The sequence below is a fragment of the Cebus imitator genome, unplaced genomic scaffold, assembly GCF_001604975.1.
Source record: "Cebus imitator isolate Cc_AM_T3 unplaced genomic scaffold, Cebus_imitator-1.0 Scaffold729, whole genome shotgun sequence".
NCBI lineage: Eukaryota > Metazoa > Chordata > Mammalia > Primates > Cebidae > Cebus > Cebus imitator.
Genome location: NW_016108044.1, coordinates 684138 through 701393, shown reverse-complemented (window position 1 = coordinate 701393; position 17256 = coordinate 684138). Strand labels below are relative to the sequence as shown.

Here is a 17256-nt window from a genome sequence, read left to right as displayed (position 1 = left end):
AAAAAAAAAAAAAAGGAAAAAAAAAAATAATAAAATAAAATGATTTTTTTTTTTTGAGATGGAGTTTTGCCTTCGTTGCCTAGGCTGTAGTGTAGTGGTAGGATCTTAGTTCACTGCAACCTCCACTTCCCGGGTTCAACCGATTCTCCTGCCTCAGCCTCCTGAGTAGCTGGGATTACAGGCATGCACCACCTCACTGGGCTAATTTTCTATGTTTTAGTAGAGATGGGGTTTCACCATGTTGGTCAGGTTGGTCTCAAGCTCCTGACCTCATGTGATCCATCTGCCTCGGCCTCCCAAAATGCTGGGATTATGGGTGTGAGCCACCACGCCCGGCCGAGAAAATGAAATTCTGTGATAGCTCCTGGGATCTGGCCAAACTCTTCGGCTAAATAGTTTAGTTCTTTCTCCCTGTGGCCTCCCTGCCTGCCATGTCACCTGTGACTCCCACACTACCCCACCCCACCACTGTCTGCCTGTACACTTCTCAGTTTTCTCAGCCCCAAATGTCAGCCTCCACTCCACACCTCTGCCTGGCAAACGTCACTCGCCCATCCTCGGGGACACTTAGTCATTTCTTCTGTGCATCCACCACACGTGAGAAACACTTCAGTTATTTCTTTTTTGTTGTTTAAGATGGAGTCTCTCTCTGTCACCCAGGCTGGAGTGCAGTGGTGTGATCTCGGCATACTGCAACCTCCACCTCCTGGGTTCAAGCTCTTCTCCTGCCTCAGCCTCCTGAGTAGCTAGGATTACAGATGCGCGCCACCACACCCAGATAATTTTGTATTTTTAGTAGAGATGGGGTTTTACCATGTTGGTCAGGCTGGTCTTGAACTTCTGACCTCAAGTGATCCACCTGCCTCAGCCTCCCAAGTGTTGGGATTACAGGCGTGAGCCACTGCGCCCGGCCAGGAAGTGATGTTTAAGGGAAGACCTGCAAGAGGAATAAAGGCTGAAGGGGGAGACTGGGGATGAGGATAAGGGAAATGGCTTCCAGGCAGAGGCACAGTCCTGCGTAGGATAAGGCCTGATGGGTAAGAGAAAGAGCTGTGCATGCTCTCGCCTCCATGCCCAGCAATTATTAGCACCTAGCACAGTGCAGGCACTCAATGAGAAAGTGTCAGAGAATCAATGAGAAATGGAAAGAAGTTGCCAGGTGTGGCGGCTCATGTCTGTTAATCCCAGCACTCTGGGAGGCCAAGGTGGGAGGATGACAGGATGACAAGGCCAGGAGTTGGAGGCCAGGTGCAGTGGCTCACACCTGTAATTTCAGCAATTTGGGAGGCCGAGATGGGCGGATCACATGAGGCCAGGAGTTCAAGATAAGCCTGGCCAATATGGTGAAACCCCATCCATACTAAAAATACAAAAATTAACCAGGCGTGGTGTATGCTCCTGTAATCTCAGCTACTCGGGAGGCGGAGGCTGCAGTGAGGGTGCAGCCACTGCCAGAGCTCAGGGCTCCACCCCTTTTCCGTTGCGTGCCACTGCACTCTAGTCTGGGCAACAGAGTGAGACTCTGTCTCAAAAAAATAAAAAATAAAAATAATAAACTTTTAAAACGCCAGGAGTTTGAGACCTTGTCTCTACAAAAATATTTTAAAAATTACTGGCGGTGCAGCTACTCGGGAGGCTGAGGTGAGAGGATCACATGAGCCCAGGAGTTCAAGGCTGCAGTGAGCATGATTGCACCACTGCACTGCACTCTTTCTCAGAAAGAAAGAAACAAAACAGTCAAGAGAACCAGAGCTGAAACAGTGAAAGTTCAGTTTTCAGCAGGAGAGTGATCGAAGAAAACCAGAACTAGGCTGGGCGCGGTGGCTCACACCTGTGATCTCAGCACTTTGGGAAGATCACGGGGTCAGGAAATCGAGACATCCTGGCCAACATGGTGAAACCCTGTCTCTACTAAAAATATGAAAATTAGCTAGTGGTGCGCACCTGTAATCCCAGCTACTCGGGAGGCTGAGGCAGGAGAATCACTTGAACCTGGGAGGTGGAGGTTGCAGTGAGCTGAGATTGCGCCACTGCACTCCAGCCTGGCGACAGAGCAAGACTCCATCTAGGGAAAAAAAAAAAAAAGAACCAGAACTAGACAATCGTTAAAACAGCAAAAACATATTGTACTCCAGACTATTGCTGTAGGGGAGGAGAGACCTTAGATTAGAACTGGGCTAAACTCTGAGTACAGCATTGGGGTTATAGCCAACGAGCAGAGTGGGGGGCGGTGGATGGAACATACCGCGAGGAAGCATTGGGGGCTGGGGGATTCTGACAAGACTAACCTAACAGGATTCTTGCTGAAGGCAGGCTGAGGTGGTCAGACAGCACGTGGGGGAGGGTGGAGGATGAGGACCTGCATCAGGGATGGGGAGGGATCAGATGCGGAGGATGGGGGACTGGCTAAGCTGACTTAGCAGGATTCTAGCTGAAACTGGACGATGCAGAGGTGAACACGAAGTCCAAGGCCTCATTGGAAAAGAGCTGAGGGAGCCTGAGTGGGGTTTGGCTATAGACAGAACCTCTGTCTCAGCAAGCCAATAAAAATTAACTTTATTTCTTTATTTAGAGACACTCCGTTGCCCAGGCTGGAGTGCAGTGGTGCAATCTCAACTCACTGCAACATTTACCTCCCGGGTTCAAGTGATTCTCGTGCTTCAGCCTCCTGAGTAGCTGGGATTACAGGTGCCTGACACCATACCTGGCTAATTTTTGTGTTTTTAGTAGGGACGGGGCTTTGTCATGTTGGGCAGGCTGGTCTTGAACTCCTGACTTCAGGCTCATTTTTTGTTTTTAAATTTAACTTTTTTTTTGAGACCAAATCTTGTTCTGTCACCCAGGATGGATTGCAATGGCACAATCTCAGCTCACTGCAACCTCTACTTCCTGGGTTCAAGCGATTCTCCTGCCTCAGCCTCCCAAGTAGCTGGGATTACAGGTGCCCGCCACCATACCTGGCTACTTTTTGTGTTTTTAGTAGGGATGGGGTTTTGCCGTCTTGGACAGGCTGGTCTTGACCTCAGGTGATTTTAGTAGAGACCATGTTCGCCTCCCAAAGTGCTAGAATTACAGGCATGAGCCACCATGCCCAGCCTTAAATTTAACTTTTAAGTTCAGGGGTACATGTGCAGGTTTGTTACATGGGTACACTTGCGTCATGGGGGTTGGACAGATTATTTAGTCGCCCAGGTCTTAAGCCTGATACCCATTAGTTCTTTCTCCTGATCCTCTCCCTCCTCCCACCTTCCCCTCTCTGAAAGGCCCCAGTGTGTGTTGTTCCCCTCTATGTGTCCATGTGTTCTCACCATTTAGCTCCCACTTATAAGTGAGAACACGTGGTATCTGGTTTTCTGTTCCTGAGTTCATTTGCTGAGGATAATGGCCTTCAGCTCTGTCCATGTCCTTACAAAGAATGTGATCTCATTTTTTATGGCTGCATAGTATTCCATGGTGTATATGTACCACAATTTCTTTATCCAGTCTACCATTGATGGGCATTTAGGTTGAATCATATCTTTCCTGTTGTGAACAGTGCTGTGATGTGTCTTTATAACAGAATGATTTATAGTCCTTTGGGTATATATCCTGTAATGGGATTGCTGGGTCAAATGATATTTCTGGTTTTGGTCTTTGAGAAATTGCTGCACTGTCCTCCACAATGGTTTAACTAATTTACCCTCCCACCAACAGTGTATAAGTGTTCCTTTTTCTCCGCAACCTCGCCAGCATCTGTTTTGTTTTGTTTTGGTGTTTTACTTTTTCATAATAGCCATCCTGGCCAGGCGCGGTGGCTCAACCTGGAATCCCAGCACTTTGGGAGGCAGAGGATCACGAGGTCAGGAGATCTAAACCATCCTGGCTAACACGGTGAAACCTTGTCTCTACTAAAAATACAAAAAAATAAGCTGGGTGTGGTGGCACACGCCTGTAGTCCCAGCTACTCGGGAGGCTGAGGCAGGAGAATTGCTTGAACCCAGGAGGTGGAGGTTGCAATGAGCCAAGATCGTGCCACTGCACTCCAGCCTGGGCAACAGAGCAAGTCTCCATCTCCAAAAAAAAAAATAATAATAATAGTCATCCTGACTGGCATGAGATGGTATCTCACTGTGGTTTTGATTTGCATTTCTCTATTGATCAGTGATGTTGAGCTTTTTTTCGAGGTGATTCTTGGCTGTATGTATAGCTTCTTTAGCAAAGTGGCTGGGTGTCGTGGCTGGCACCTGTAATCCCAGCACCTTGGGAGGCCAAGGTGGACAGATTGCCTGAAGTCAGGAGTTCAAGACTGGTTTGGCCAACATGGTGAAACCCTGTCTCTACTAAAAATACAAAAATTAGCCAGGCATAGTGGCTGGTGCCTGTAATCCCATCTACTAGGGAGGCTGAGGCAGGAGAATCACTTGAACCTCACTGGATGGAGGTTGCAGTGAGTCCAGTGCACCACTGCACTCCAGACTGGGCAAAAGAGTGAAACTCTGCCTCAAAAAAAAAAAAAAAAAAAAAAAAAAAAAAGAAAAAAACACCAAAAAAAAAAAAAAAAAAAAAAAAAAAAAATCAGGCTGGGCACAGTGGCTCAGCGGCTCACTCCTGTAATCCCAGGACTTTGGGAAGTGAAGGTACAAGAATTGCTTGAGCCTGGGAGTTCAAGACCAGCCAGGGGAATATAGTGAGACCCCTCCCCCCCGACTCTACAACAAAAAATGTACAAAAATTAGCCGGGCATGGCGGTGTGCACCTGTAGTCCCAGCTCCTTGGGAAGCTGAGGCGAGAGGATTGCTTAAGCCTGGGCAGCTGAGGCTGCAGTGCTCGCCGCCACCGCACTGCACCTAGTTTGAATTCAGTGGGGGCGGGGGGTTAAGCTCTGCCTCCCCATTTGCTCCCAGGCCTTTTCCGTAGCTGGATGTGACCAGCGGAGACAGCGCCCAGCCGCGGTACAGCTGGCTCTTAGTGGAGGGACAGGAACCATCTGGGGCAGAAGTGGGAGGGAAGGCGGGGAAGGACAGCCCGGTGCAGTCCCCGAGGCCCGTGGCTCGGAGGGGAAGTGCGGTGGTGAGTGGGTGGAGACTGAGCAGCTTGGCTTGGGGAAGGAGACAGCAGAGGGCCTGTTTCTGAGAGCTGAGCAAGCCAGGATGTCTCGCCTTCACTTGCACTTGGAGCACAAGTGTGCTGTGTGCGTGTGCACATGCGTGTGCGTGTACATGTGTGTGCGCTAAATCAAACACCCTCGCGGGCTTTGTGTCCCCCTCAAGGGGAAGCTAAGACCACGGATGGCGGGTGCCCATGAGACTGCAGGTCTTCTCCCCGCCGACAGATGGCGCTGTCGCAACACGCCTGGGTTTGCCTCTGCCGGCAGCCGGGCAGGGCCCATCACCGGCTCAGCTCAGGGCGCGAGCGACCTTCACCTTGTCCACCATCCTTATTTTTTAAAAAATGTTTGTAGCCGGGCGCGGTGGCTCACGCTTCTTATCCCAACACTTTGGGAGGCCGAGGTGGGCGGATTACTTGAGATCAGGAGTTCGGGACCAGCCTGGCCAACATGGAGAAACCCTGTCTCTACTAAAAATACAAAATTAGCCGGGCATGGTGGCGGGTGCCTTAACCCCAGCCACTACGAAGGCTGAGGCAGGAGAATCGCTTGAATCCGGAAGGCGGAGGTTGAAGTAAGCCGAGATCGCGGCACTGTACTCCAGCCTGGGCAACAAGAGTGAGACTCCGTCTCAAGAAAAGAAAAAAGAAAAATTACATCACGGAGAATGGGGTGTCCATCCCCTCAAGCATTTATCCTTTGTGTTACAATCCAATTGCATTATTTTATTTATTTTGAAGTGTACAGTTTTTATTGACTATCGTCACCCCGCTGTGCTAGCAAATAGCAGGTCTTATTCATTCTATTTTTTTGTAACCATTAACCTTCCCCACCTCCCCATCATCCTTATTATTATTATTATTTTTTTTTGAGACAAAGTTTTGCTCTGTCGCCCAGGCTGGAGTGCAGTGGCGCGATCTCGGCTGACTTCAACCTCCATCTCCTGGGTTCAAGCGATTCTCCTGCCTCAACCTCCCAAGTGGCTGGGGTTACAGGCAAGCACCACCACACCTGGCTAATATTTTTTCGGGGTTTCACCATGTTGGCCAGGCTGGTCTTGAACTCCTGACCTCAGGTGATCCACCCACCTCAGTCTCCCAAAGTGCTGGGATTACAGGCATGAGCCACTATGCCCAGCCCCATCATCCTCATTTTATTTATTATTTATTTATTTATATATTTTTAGATGGAGTCTTGCTTTGTCACCCAGGCTGGAATGCAGTGGTGTGACCTCAGCTCACTGCAACCTCCACCTCCCAGGTTCAAGCAACTCTCTTGCCTCAGCCCCCTGAGTAGCTGGGATTACAGGTGCCCGCCACCACGCCTGGCTAATTTTTGTATTTTTAGTAGAGACCATGTTGGCCAGGCTGGTCTTGAACTCCTGACCTCAAGTGATCTGCCTGCCTCCCAAAGTGCTGGGATTACAGTGAGTCACCGTGCCCAGCCAGAGGTTTAAATTATGCTAGGTGCTCAGTGACCTCGTCCAGCCCACAGCACTCTCCCACCCTCGCCCCCACAAATCCCTTTCCCCCCACACCCCCTTTCCTCACGCAGCCTCTCCCCTGGGGCTCCTCGATCTTGAGATCTTGACGCTGATGGTCCAGTGCCCAGTTTCACTGGTTGTTAAATATTTTGACAATGACCACTGACAGCAGGAGAGGCAGCCAAACCCAACAGCTGTTCTCTTTCCCCCCCAGGCCTGGCGCTGCTGCTGCCGCCCGTCACCCTGGCAGCCCTGGTGGACAGCTGGCTCCGAGAGGACTGCCCAGGGCTCAACTACGCAGCCTTGGTCAGCGGAGCAGGCCCCTCGCAGGCGGTGCTGTGGGCCAAATCCCCTGGGGTACTGGCAGGGCGGCCTTTCTTTGACGCCATCTTTACCCAACTCAACTGCCAAGTCTCCTGGTTCCTCCCTGAGGGATCGAAGCTGGTGCCGGTGGCCAGGGTGGCTGAGGTCCGGGGCCCTGCCCACTGCCTGCTGCTGGGGGAACGGGTGGCCCTCAACATGCTGGCCCGCTGCAGTGGCATTGCCAGTGCTGCGGCTGCTGCGGTAGAGGCCGCCAGGGGGGCCGGCTGGACCGGGCACGTGGCGGGCACGAGGAAGACCACACCAGGCTTCCGGCTGGTGGAGAAGTATGGGCTGCTGGTGGGCGGGGCCGCCTCGCACCGCTACGACCTGGGAGGGCTGGTGATGGTGAAGGACAACCATGTGGTGGCCGCTGGTGGCGTGGAGAAGGTGCCAGTCCTGCCTGTCCGTGGTCCAACCTCGCCCTCAACACACCCCTCCCCTCCCCAGAGCCCCCAGCCAGGACCTGGTGAACAGCCATGGCCTAGAGTCAGCAATGCAAGACTCTTCCCACCTCGGCTCCTCCATCTAAGCTGGGCTCAGTAGAGCTCATCCAGTTAAGCTAAATTAAAGGGGAGCTGGGCTTGCTTTGTTTTTCTGGAGACATCGCCTCAGTCTCTCGAGTAGCTGGATCTATGGGCATGCTCCACCTCACTGGCCAATTTTTCTTTTCTTTTCTTTCTTTCTTTCTTTCTTTTTTTTTTTTTTTGAGACGGATTCTCACTGTTTTGCACAGGCTGGAGTGAAGTGACTTGATCTCGGCTCGATGCAACCTCTGACCCCTGGATTCAAGCAATTCTCCTGCCTCAGTCTCCCAAGTAGCTGGGATTACGGGCACCTGCCACCATGTCCGGCTAATTTTTGTATTTTTTAGTAGAGATAGAGTTTTGCCATGTTGGCCAGACTGGTCTCGAACTCCTAATCTCAGGTGATTCACCTGCCTCAGCCTCTCAAAGTGCTAGGATTACAGGCGTGAGCCAGTTTGCTCAGCCGTTTGTTTATTTATTTATGAATTTTAGAGAGGGGCTCTCACTATGTTGCTCAGGCTGGTCTCAAACTCCTGGACTCAAGCAACCCTCCCACCTTGGCCTCCCAAAGTGCTGGGATTACAGGCGTGAGCCACCGAGGCTGGCTCTGGGGTTGCTTCTTTATCTTTGTTCTGCTGCTGTGTGGTGTGATGTTCAAGAGCAAAGGACAGCCCGGGGGAAGCCAGTGTCGCTGGCACCACAGCCTCGAGCCCATCCCTCTAACCCTCTGCACCTAATTTCCCATCTGTGAAATTTCCTTGAAGACCTCTTCTAACTTTAATATTCGGAGTCAAACTGAACTCAGGTCCAAATGCATTGCTGATATTTAGCCACTTTCTGACCCACAAAAGTGGTCATTTTAAACTACAATAAAACAAAACATCCCAGCTGGGCACGGTGGCTCATGCCTGTAATCCAGCAATTTGGGAGGCCCAGGTAGGGGGATTATTTGAGGCCGGGAGTTTGAGACCTGTCTGGGCCACATAGCAAGATCCAGTCTCTACAAAAAATGAAAAAATTAGCCATGCTTGTGGGCAAGCACCTGTAGTCCCAGCTACTTGGGAGGCGAAGGTGGGAGGATCACTTGCTCCCAGGAGGCGGAGGCTGCAGTGAGCTATGATTGCACCACTGCACTCCAGCCTGGGTGACAGAGCGAGACCCTGTCTCAAAAACAAAACAAAACAAAAAAGCCCTAATGTCTGGTGTCCTTATTAACCCCAAGCTCATGGTCCATCCAGGGCCTTTCAAATGCCAATCCCAGCTCCCCATGCCCAGTGCCAGCCCTGGACCCCACCCTCACCCTCGCCCTCCCAGCTTCCTGAGCCCCAGTGCCAGGCTCTGGGCCCAGTCCTCACTTTCCTCCTCCTGGCTGCCTGGCAGGCAGTGCGGGCGGCCCGGCAGGCGGCCGACTTCGCCCTGAAGGTGGAGGTGGAATGCAGCAGCCTGCAGGAGGCCGTGCAGGCAGCCGAGGTGGGCGCTGACCTCGTCCTGCTGGACAACTTCAAGCCGGAGGTGAGGTGGGCTCTGCCTCTGGGGAGGGGGCCTGTGGTGGGCTCTCACCTCCCCTTAGCTTGTGTCCCGCAGGAGCTGCACCCCACGGCTGCTGCGCTGAAGACCCAGTTCCCGAGTGTGGCCGTGGAAGCCAGCGGGGGCATCAACCTGGACAACCTCCCCCAGTTCTGCGGGCCGCACATAGACGTCATCTCCATGGGGATGCTGACCCAGGCGGCCCCCGCCCTCGATTTCTCCCTCAAGCTGTTTGCCGAAGAGGTGGCTCCAGTGCCCAAAACCCGCTGATCCTAAACCCGAAGAGGATGACACCAGCCACGGGTTAATGTGGCTCTTTGGGACCCTCTGGGTCACACATTTTTAAGGACAGTGGCCAACGGGGCACACTTGGCACTAGCTTGAGCCCAACTCCAGCTCTGCCACCTGCTGCTCCTGTGACCTGGCAGGGCCTTCACCTCTGCTCACCTCAGTTTCCTAACCTGCAAAATGGGTCTAATAAAGGATCAACTGCATGGGGTTTTGAAGTGATAATGAGCACATAGTGAGGGGTCAGCAAATGTCAGAAGTTACCTGGGATGGCTGGTCTCAGTGGCTCACGCCTATAATCCCAGTGCTTTGGGAGGCTGAGGTGGGCGGATGGTGAAACCCTGTCTCTACTAAAAATACAAAAATTAGCCGGGTGTGGTGGCGGCACCTGTAATCCCAGCTACTCAGGAGCTGAGGGATGAGAATCACTTGAACCCAGGAGGTGGGGGTTGCAGTGAGCTGATCGTGCACTCCAGCCTGGGGGACAGAGGGAGACTTGTCTCCAAAAAAGAAAGAAAGAAAGGAAAGAAAGAGAGAGGAATGCAAGAAGGCAGGAAGGTAGGAAGGAAGGAAGAAAAGAAAGAGAAGGAAAGAAAGAAAGGAAGGAAGAAAGAGAGAGAGAAAGAAAGAAAGGCAGGCAGCTGGCAAGATGGCTCATGCCTGTAATCCTAGCACTTTGGGAGGTTGAGGTGGGAGGATCACCTGTGGTCAGGAGTTCGAGACCAGCTTGGCCAACGTGGCAAAACTCTGTCTCTACTAAAAATACAAAAGAATTAGCCAGGCATGGTGGCAGGTGCCTATAATCCCAGCTACTGGGGAGACTGAGGCAGGAGAATTGTTTGAACCCAGTAGACAGAGTTTGCAGTGAGCTGAGATCGCGCCACTGGACTCCAGTCTGGGTGACAGAGGGAGACTCCATCTAAAAAAAAAAAAAAAGGCAAAAGCCCCAGACAGGCCAAGACCTTCATCCTTCATGCATGCAACTTGTACTGAACAGCAGCATGGACAGCCCGGCTCTGAGCGCACAGCGGACGTAGGTTCACTGGGCAGAGATGCTGGGCTGATCTCGACACTGCGTTTGGTGATGCCCTAAACAAAAGGGGCCAGTCCCACAGGACACAGCTCAGAGGTGCCACCTACGGTGCCCTGTCTCCTCTAGTCCCACCTCCACCCTGCCTGTATCCATCCTTCCTCCAGGGGAAACATGGACACGCCCAGGTGAACCCCAGCTTCTCATGCCTGAACTGGGGAAAATGAAGCCCCATGGGACCAGGGGCGCCAATGGACATCAAGGCAGGGAAGTTGGGCCCACAGGTGATCTGGGAACTGGATGGGAAAATGCGTGGGATCCAGGCAGGCGTTGGGGTCCGATAGAGCCAGAGCGAGGAGTGGGTACCAGGAGCTGCAAACTCTAGTGCCTCCAGGACCCATTCGGATAAAATAAATGGGTGGACCTGGAATAAGACAAAGCAGGTGGTGAGCTGTGGCTGACTGGAAGATGCTCGTTGCAACCACAGCCCTCCATTAAAAAAACAAGAGGAACCGGCCTGGCTGAGTCTTAAGCTCCCCCATGAACCCAGAGTTGGGTTAGCCCTCCAGGAACCTGCAGATCTGAGAGCCAGGGAGGGCACTCCATCACCGGGAGAACAGGAAATGATCCTGGGCAGGTGAGGGCAAGACATGCCCTCCTTGCAGGGAAATGGATTTTTAGGCAGGGGAGACGGCATGGGCAGAGGCCCAGAGGTAGGAAGCGGCTCGGGTTGCTTGCTCTAAAATTTCAAGCTGCGATCAGGAGGTGGCTAGGAGATGGGCTGGGTCCAGACCACAAAATGCTAGGTCGGAGGATTTGGACTCTGTCCCAGGAGCAAGCTGGAAATCAAGCTGGAAAATCAGATAAGCCTATTTGCAGTTTCAATCCAGTCTGCTGCAGAAGGATGCATTTGAGGGGGCCAGACCGGCTGTGGGGAGGCCAGGAGGAGCTGGGTTTTTGTTGTTGTTGTTGTTGTTGTTGTTGTTTTGTTTTGTTTTGTTTCGTTTCGTTTCGTTTCGTTTCGAGACAGAGTCTAGCTGTCGCCTAGGCTGGATTATAGTGGTGCAAGCTCGGCTCACTGCAACCTCCGCCTCCCGGGTTTAAGCGATTCTCCTGCCTCAGCCTCCCAAGTAGCTGGGATTATAGGCATCCACCACCACACCCAGCTAATTTTTGTATTTTTAGTAGAGATGGGGTTTCACCATGTTGGCCAGGCTGGTCTTGAACTCCTGACTTTGTGATCCGCCCGCCTCGGCCTCCCAAAGTGCTGGGATTACAGGCATGAGCCACTGAGCCCAGTCTAGGAGAAGCTGTTGAAGAGGACTTGAGCGTGGGTTGTGGCCAGGGGTTTGGAGAAAACTGACGCAGGGTCTTCAAAGCCTCTGAAGGCAGAGGGAGTCTGATGGCTCAAAGGCAGTTGAAAGAGTTGGGTGTGACCGAGGGGGTGGGGAAATGGGGCGTGCATGGCAGGTGAGGACTCCCATACATCACCTCGCAGTCCCTTGCTCATCTGGCTACACTCCCTCTTGGCCTGGCCAGCTTGGGATCAGTCTGGGATCGGTTCCCCAGGATGTCCCACACTCAGTGGCAAATGTGCCCATCAAAGCAGTTTGCAGAATGAAAATGATGTGCTATTGTGAGTACCTGATGCTCCTTCAATGCTGGCTACTGCAGGAGACGGGAGCTGGCAGGGACTCAAAGCCTTCATCCAGGCTGTGCATGTCCCCTTCCCTCAGTTAATGCTCGTGGGGGTGGGCGTTAGTGTCTCCACTTACCCAAGAGGAAACTGAGGCTTTCTGAAGTTGAGAGGGCTGCTTAGGGTCAATCATCAATAAAGTGGTGGAGGCTGGGCATGGCGGCTCACATCTGTAATCCTAGCGCTTTGGGAGGCTGAGGCAGGAGGATCACTTGAGCCCAGGAGTTCAAGACCAGTATGACCAACATAATGAGACTCCATTTCTATTTTAAAAAATTATCCAGCGGTAGAAGTACACACCTGTAGTACCAGCTACTCAGGAGGCTGAGGTGTGAGGATTGCTTAAGCCTGGGCAGTTAAGGCTGCAGTAAGCTGTGATTGTACCATGCACTCCAGCCTGGGTGACAGAGGCCCTGTCTCAAAAAAGTAAAAAAAAAATATGTAAATATATACGTATATATATGTGTATGTATATATGTATATATATTAGTGGTGGAGCAGTTTGTTTGAAATCTGTGTCACTCATTTAATATTTAACTGAGCATCTACTATATGCCAGGCACTATTGTAGACAGTGGACATACAACGAGTAAACAGATAAAAATCGCTGTCCTTGGGGAGTCTGTATTTTGGGGTGGGGGTGGGGGCGGGGAAGAATAGACAATGAAAAAATACTTAAGGAAAATATGTAGATACCAACTGTCAACTCCCCTCATAGCCACCAGAGGGCACTGCAACTACGTGGCCCTCCATTCCCCTCTGATTCCAGCTCCCTTTCCGGATTCCGAAGACAATAGCCAAGGATTAATACATCTGCTCAAGAACGAACACGGGGAGGCCTTGGCAGCAGTTTTTTTCTCCACCCACTTTTCCAGCCTAATCAGACCTCCCCATACAACTGCCCAGGGTACCCCAGTGACTATTCAAAGCCCTGTGTACTCCAGATTCACCAGTGACTCACATTCACTCCCAGCCATTCATCCCCTCCCAGATACTCTCTGGGTTACCCACCAGCCCCATCCATCCACTCAGCTGATGCCTGAATGGCGAATAAGGCCTCCTCCTCCTGGCCCACCCACCCACCCACACCCCTTCCACCTGCTCTCCTGCCCACCTGAAACTGGCCAAATTGTCCCATAGATGGGTTATTTTTTGATAAACACAAACATTGACGCCCCTGGTCTTTTTTTTTTTTTTTTTTTTTTACGGGGTTTCCCTCTTGTTTCCCAGGCTGGAGTGCCATGGCGCGATCTCGGCTCACCGCAACCTCCACCTCCTGGGTTCAGGCAATTCTCCTGCCTCAGCCTCCTGAGCAGCTGGGATACAGGCGTACGACACGATGCCCAGCTAATTTTTTGTATTTTTAGTAGAGACGGGGTTTCACCATGTTGACCAGGATGGTCTTGATCTCTTGACCTCGTGATCCACCCGCCTTGGCCTCCGAAAGTGCTGGGATTACAGGCGTGAGCCACCACGCCCAGCAACGCCCCTGGTCTTAAAGCTTGAAACTTAAATTTGTCTTATCTGAGTTCTTTCTTCAAGAAACTGACCCTCCGGCCTCCCAGACAGCATCAAGGAACTGAAACTCCTTTCCTTTACCCCGCTCTAATTCCTGTTTTCCGGCATGCAGCTACATTTGCTCCCCGCTATATAAGCCCCCAATTGTAGTTTGTTGGAGAGATGGAGTTGAGACTTATCTCCTGTCACCTTGGCTGATGTCACCCGAATAAAGCCTTCTTCCCTGGCAATACTGATTGTCCCAAGATCCCAGATCCGCTTTCTGTGCGGTGAGCAATGGGACCTACACTGAACGCCTGGCATTTTGGAAACACACCCACACATCCTGTCCATCCCCCACCCATCCTGTCCACCCTGCAACCATCCTGTCCACCCCCTTGTGCTTCCATCCACCCATCCCTCTTCCCACCTGTCCACCTTCACCAATGGATGCTACGGAAGCCCAGAGCTGGGGCACTTCAACTAGAGGTCAAAGATGCCAAGAAGTCAAAGCAGGTTGACAGTCAGTGAGTTGCCTCAGTGGATATGTGTTTCAGTGTGCTGAGGCTGTGAACGGTAAAAGCATTTAAAAACAGCAAGGCTGGCTGGGTGCGGTGGCTCACACTTGTAATCCTGAACTTTGGGAGGCTGAGGCAGGTGTGGTCAGGAGTTCGAGATCAGCCTGGCCAACATGGTGAAACCTTGTCTCTACTAAAAATACCAAATTAGCCGGGCATGGTGGCACATGTCTGTAATCCCAGCTACTCGGGAGGCTGAGACGGGATAATCACTCGAACCCAGGAAGCAGAGGTTGCAGTGAGCTGAGATCACACCATTGCACTCCAGCCTGAGCAACAAGATTGAAACTCCATCTCCAAAAAACAAAAATAAAAACAAACCCACAAAAATGAGCCAGGTGTGGTGGCGGGTACCTGTAATCCCAGCTACTTGGGAGGCTGAGGCACAAGAATCGCTTGAACCCTGGAGGTAGAGGTTGCAGTGAGCTGAGATCACACCATTGCACTGCAGCCTGGGCGACAGAGAGAGACTCTGTCCCCCCAAAAAACCAACCAAACAAACAAAAAACACAACGGTGAGACATTCTTAGCAAACCAACTGTATCCGCAAACAATTCAACGTCGGATCTTTAAAAACATCCCACTGTGGTATTATGCTGTGGACACATACATTAATTTATGTCTAGTCCTTCAAGACACCCGGGTGCGTGAAATGTTATAAATGTTCAGTGCCTCCATGCTTTGTTCCAATGATTCTCTGAGTCATAGATTGTTTTGCCAATTACTCAGCAATATTTAAGACCTGCTTCCAGAGGCCCTAATAGCTCAGCATTGTGAGACCAAAGTGCTGAAGAAAATCTGCCTGTGTGGCTGTGAATAACATCTCCATCCATCACTGTACACATCAGATTTAGGCCAGACAACACACACAGGCTTTATTTATTTCAGGTATGCCTTGCACCTCAGATCATGGGACTCTGGTACAGCACCCTTAGAAAATGATCAAGGGCAAAGAAATCATAATATGTACCTCTAGTTCAGTGGGTCCTTGGATAACCTCTTTCCTCTCTGCTAGTTCTTCAGCTAAAAGATTCAGAGGCCTTAGACAGCAACAAGCAAGTGCTATCCCACAAGCTGCATTATTCTAGATACTTGGATTTTTCTTTTTTTGAGAGAGAGATGGGGGTCTTGCTGTGTTGCACAGGCTGGTCCTGACCTCCTGTCCTTAAGTGATCCTCTTGCCTTGGCCTCCCAAGTAACTGGGATTACAGTCATGAGCCATCGTGCCAGGCTTTTGGATGCTTTTTTTTTTTTTTTTTTTTGCCCAGACTGGAGTGCAGTGGTATGATCTTGGCTCACTGCAACCTCTGCCTCCTGGTTTAAATGATCCTCCTGCCTCAGCCTCCCGACTAGCTGGAATTACAGGCGTGCTCCACTATATATGGCTAATTTTTGTATTTTTAATAGATACGGGATTTCACTATGTTGGCCAGGCTGGTTTCGAACACCTGACCTCAGGTGATCCACCCACCTTGGCCTCCCAAAGTGCTGGGATTACAGGTGTGAGCCACCACACCTGGCTGGATGCTTTTTAACCAAAGGAAAAAGCAAGCATCTTTATTGGAATAATGTATCTATATATGCTGATAATCAGACAATACCAGTCAGACAATATTGACTTTTTTTTTTTTTTTTTTAATATTGACTTCTTAAAGGCTGGATACAGATCATACTTTCCACATTAAACGAAAGAAAGAAAAAGCCGGGTGCGATGGCTCACGCCTGTAATACCCGCACTTTGGGAAGCTGAGGCAGGTGGATCATGAGGTCAGGAGTTCGAGGCCAGCCTCGCCAAGATGGAGAAACCGTGTCTCTACTATAATACAAAAATTAGCTAGGTGCAGTGGCGGGCACCTATAATCCCAGGTACTCGGGAGGCTGAGGCAGGAGAATTGCTTGAACCCGGGAGGCAGAGATTGCAGTGAGCTGAGATTGAGCCCCTGCACTCTAGCCTAGGTGACAGAGCAAAACTCGTCTCAAAAAAAAAAAAAAAAAAAAAAAAAAAAAAAAAGCAAGAGAGAGAACGAGAAAGAAAGAAACGGAGAAAGAGAGAGAAAGAGAGAGGAAAGAAAGAAAGAAAAAGAAAGAAAGAAAGAAAGAAAGAAAGAAAGAAAGAAAGAAAGAAAGAAAGAAAGAAAGGGAAAGAAGGAAAGAAAGAGAGGAAGGAAGGAAGGAAGGAAGGAAGGAAGGAAGGAAGGAAGGAAGGAAGGAAGAGAGAGGAAGGCTGGAGGCAGTGGCTCATACTTGTAACCACTGCACTCCAACCTGGGAAACAGAGTAAGACCCCTTCTTGGGGAGAGCGTGAGTAAGGCCCAAAAGTTTCATTCCTCTGGTGCCATGGCTTTGGAGGGTCATGCCTGCAGTCATGGGCGGCCCATTTAAATGGGTGCCAGGAATCCAGGAACCACGGAAAGAAGATTGTTGGTGGATTCCCACTACTGCTTTTGTCTCCATCCTGGATCACACACCAAAAGAAAGAAGATAAAGAACGCTTTTATTCTCAGTTCTCTTTCTAGGTGAGAAATAGATTGTCTATAACGTGCACTGCCCTCAAATATGTTTTATTTTTATTTTATTTATTTTTTTGAGACAGAGTTTCACTCTTGCTGCCGAGGCTGGAGTGCAATGGCGCAATCTCAGCTCATGACAACCTCTGCCTCCTGGGTTCCAGTGATTCTCCTGCCTCAATCTCCTGAGCAGCTGGGATTACAGGCGCGCACCACCACGCCCTGCTAATTTTGTATTTTTAGGAGAGACGGGGTTTCTCCATGTTGGTCAGGCTGATCTCGAAGTCCCGACCTCAGGTGATCCGCCGGCTTCAGCTTCCCAAAGTGCTGGGATTACAGGTGTGAGGCACCGCTACTGGCTCCCCTCGAGTATATTTTAAAGCACTGGGACTCCTTCAACTTTGGAGAAAAAGCGGCTTATTTTCTTTTGCACAAGGGCATAGTCTTTTTATTAAACCTTTGCAAGTGTTTCAAAATCAACCCAGCTCTTTTTGCAATCTTATCAGGCAGCCCCAAAGAGAATAACTACCCAAAACTAGAGAAGCAAGTTCCAGGGGAACCATCTGAGGATTTCCTTCAAGTTCCCTTCTCATTGCAGGACCTTAGGCAAGTAAAGGGAGATTTAGGCCAATTTTCTTTTTCTTTTCTTTTTTTTTTTTTTGAGAAGGAGTTTTGCT

The 17256-nt window shown here is 50.6% G+C and overlaps 1 protein-coding gene across 1 annotated transcript in view; it reads left to right on the top strand.

The window, feature by feature from the left end:
- QPRT (quinolinate phosphoribosyltransferase) overlaps positions 1 to 9481 on the top strand; it is a 21668-nt gene extending 12187 nt beyond the window's left edge. Inside the window, exons 2-4 of the mRNA XM_017519221.1 lie at positions 6784 to 7319; positions 8837 to 8968; positions 9041 to 9481. Coding sequence (XP_017374710.1) covers positions 6784 to 7319; positions 8837 to 8968; positions 9041 to 9253 — 881 coding nt within the window. The 3' untranslated portion in view covers positions 9254 to 9481. The remainder of the gene's footprint in view (positions 1 to 6783; positions 7320 to 8836; positions 8969 to 9040) is intronic.
- Positions 9482 to 17256: the final 7775 nt, after the last annotated feature.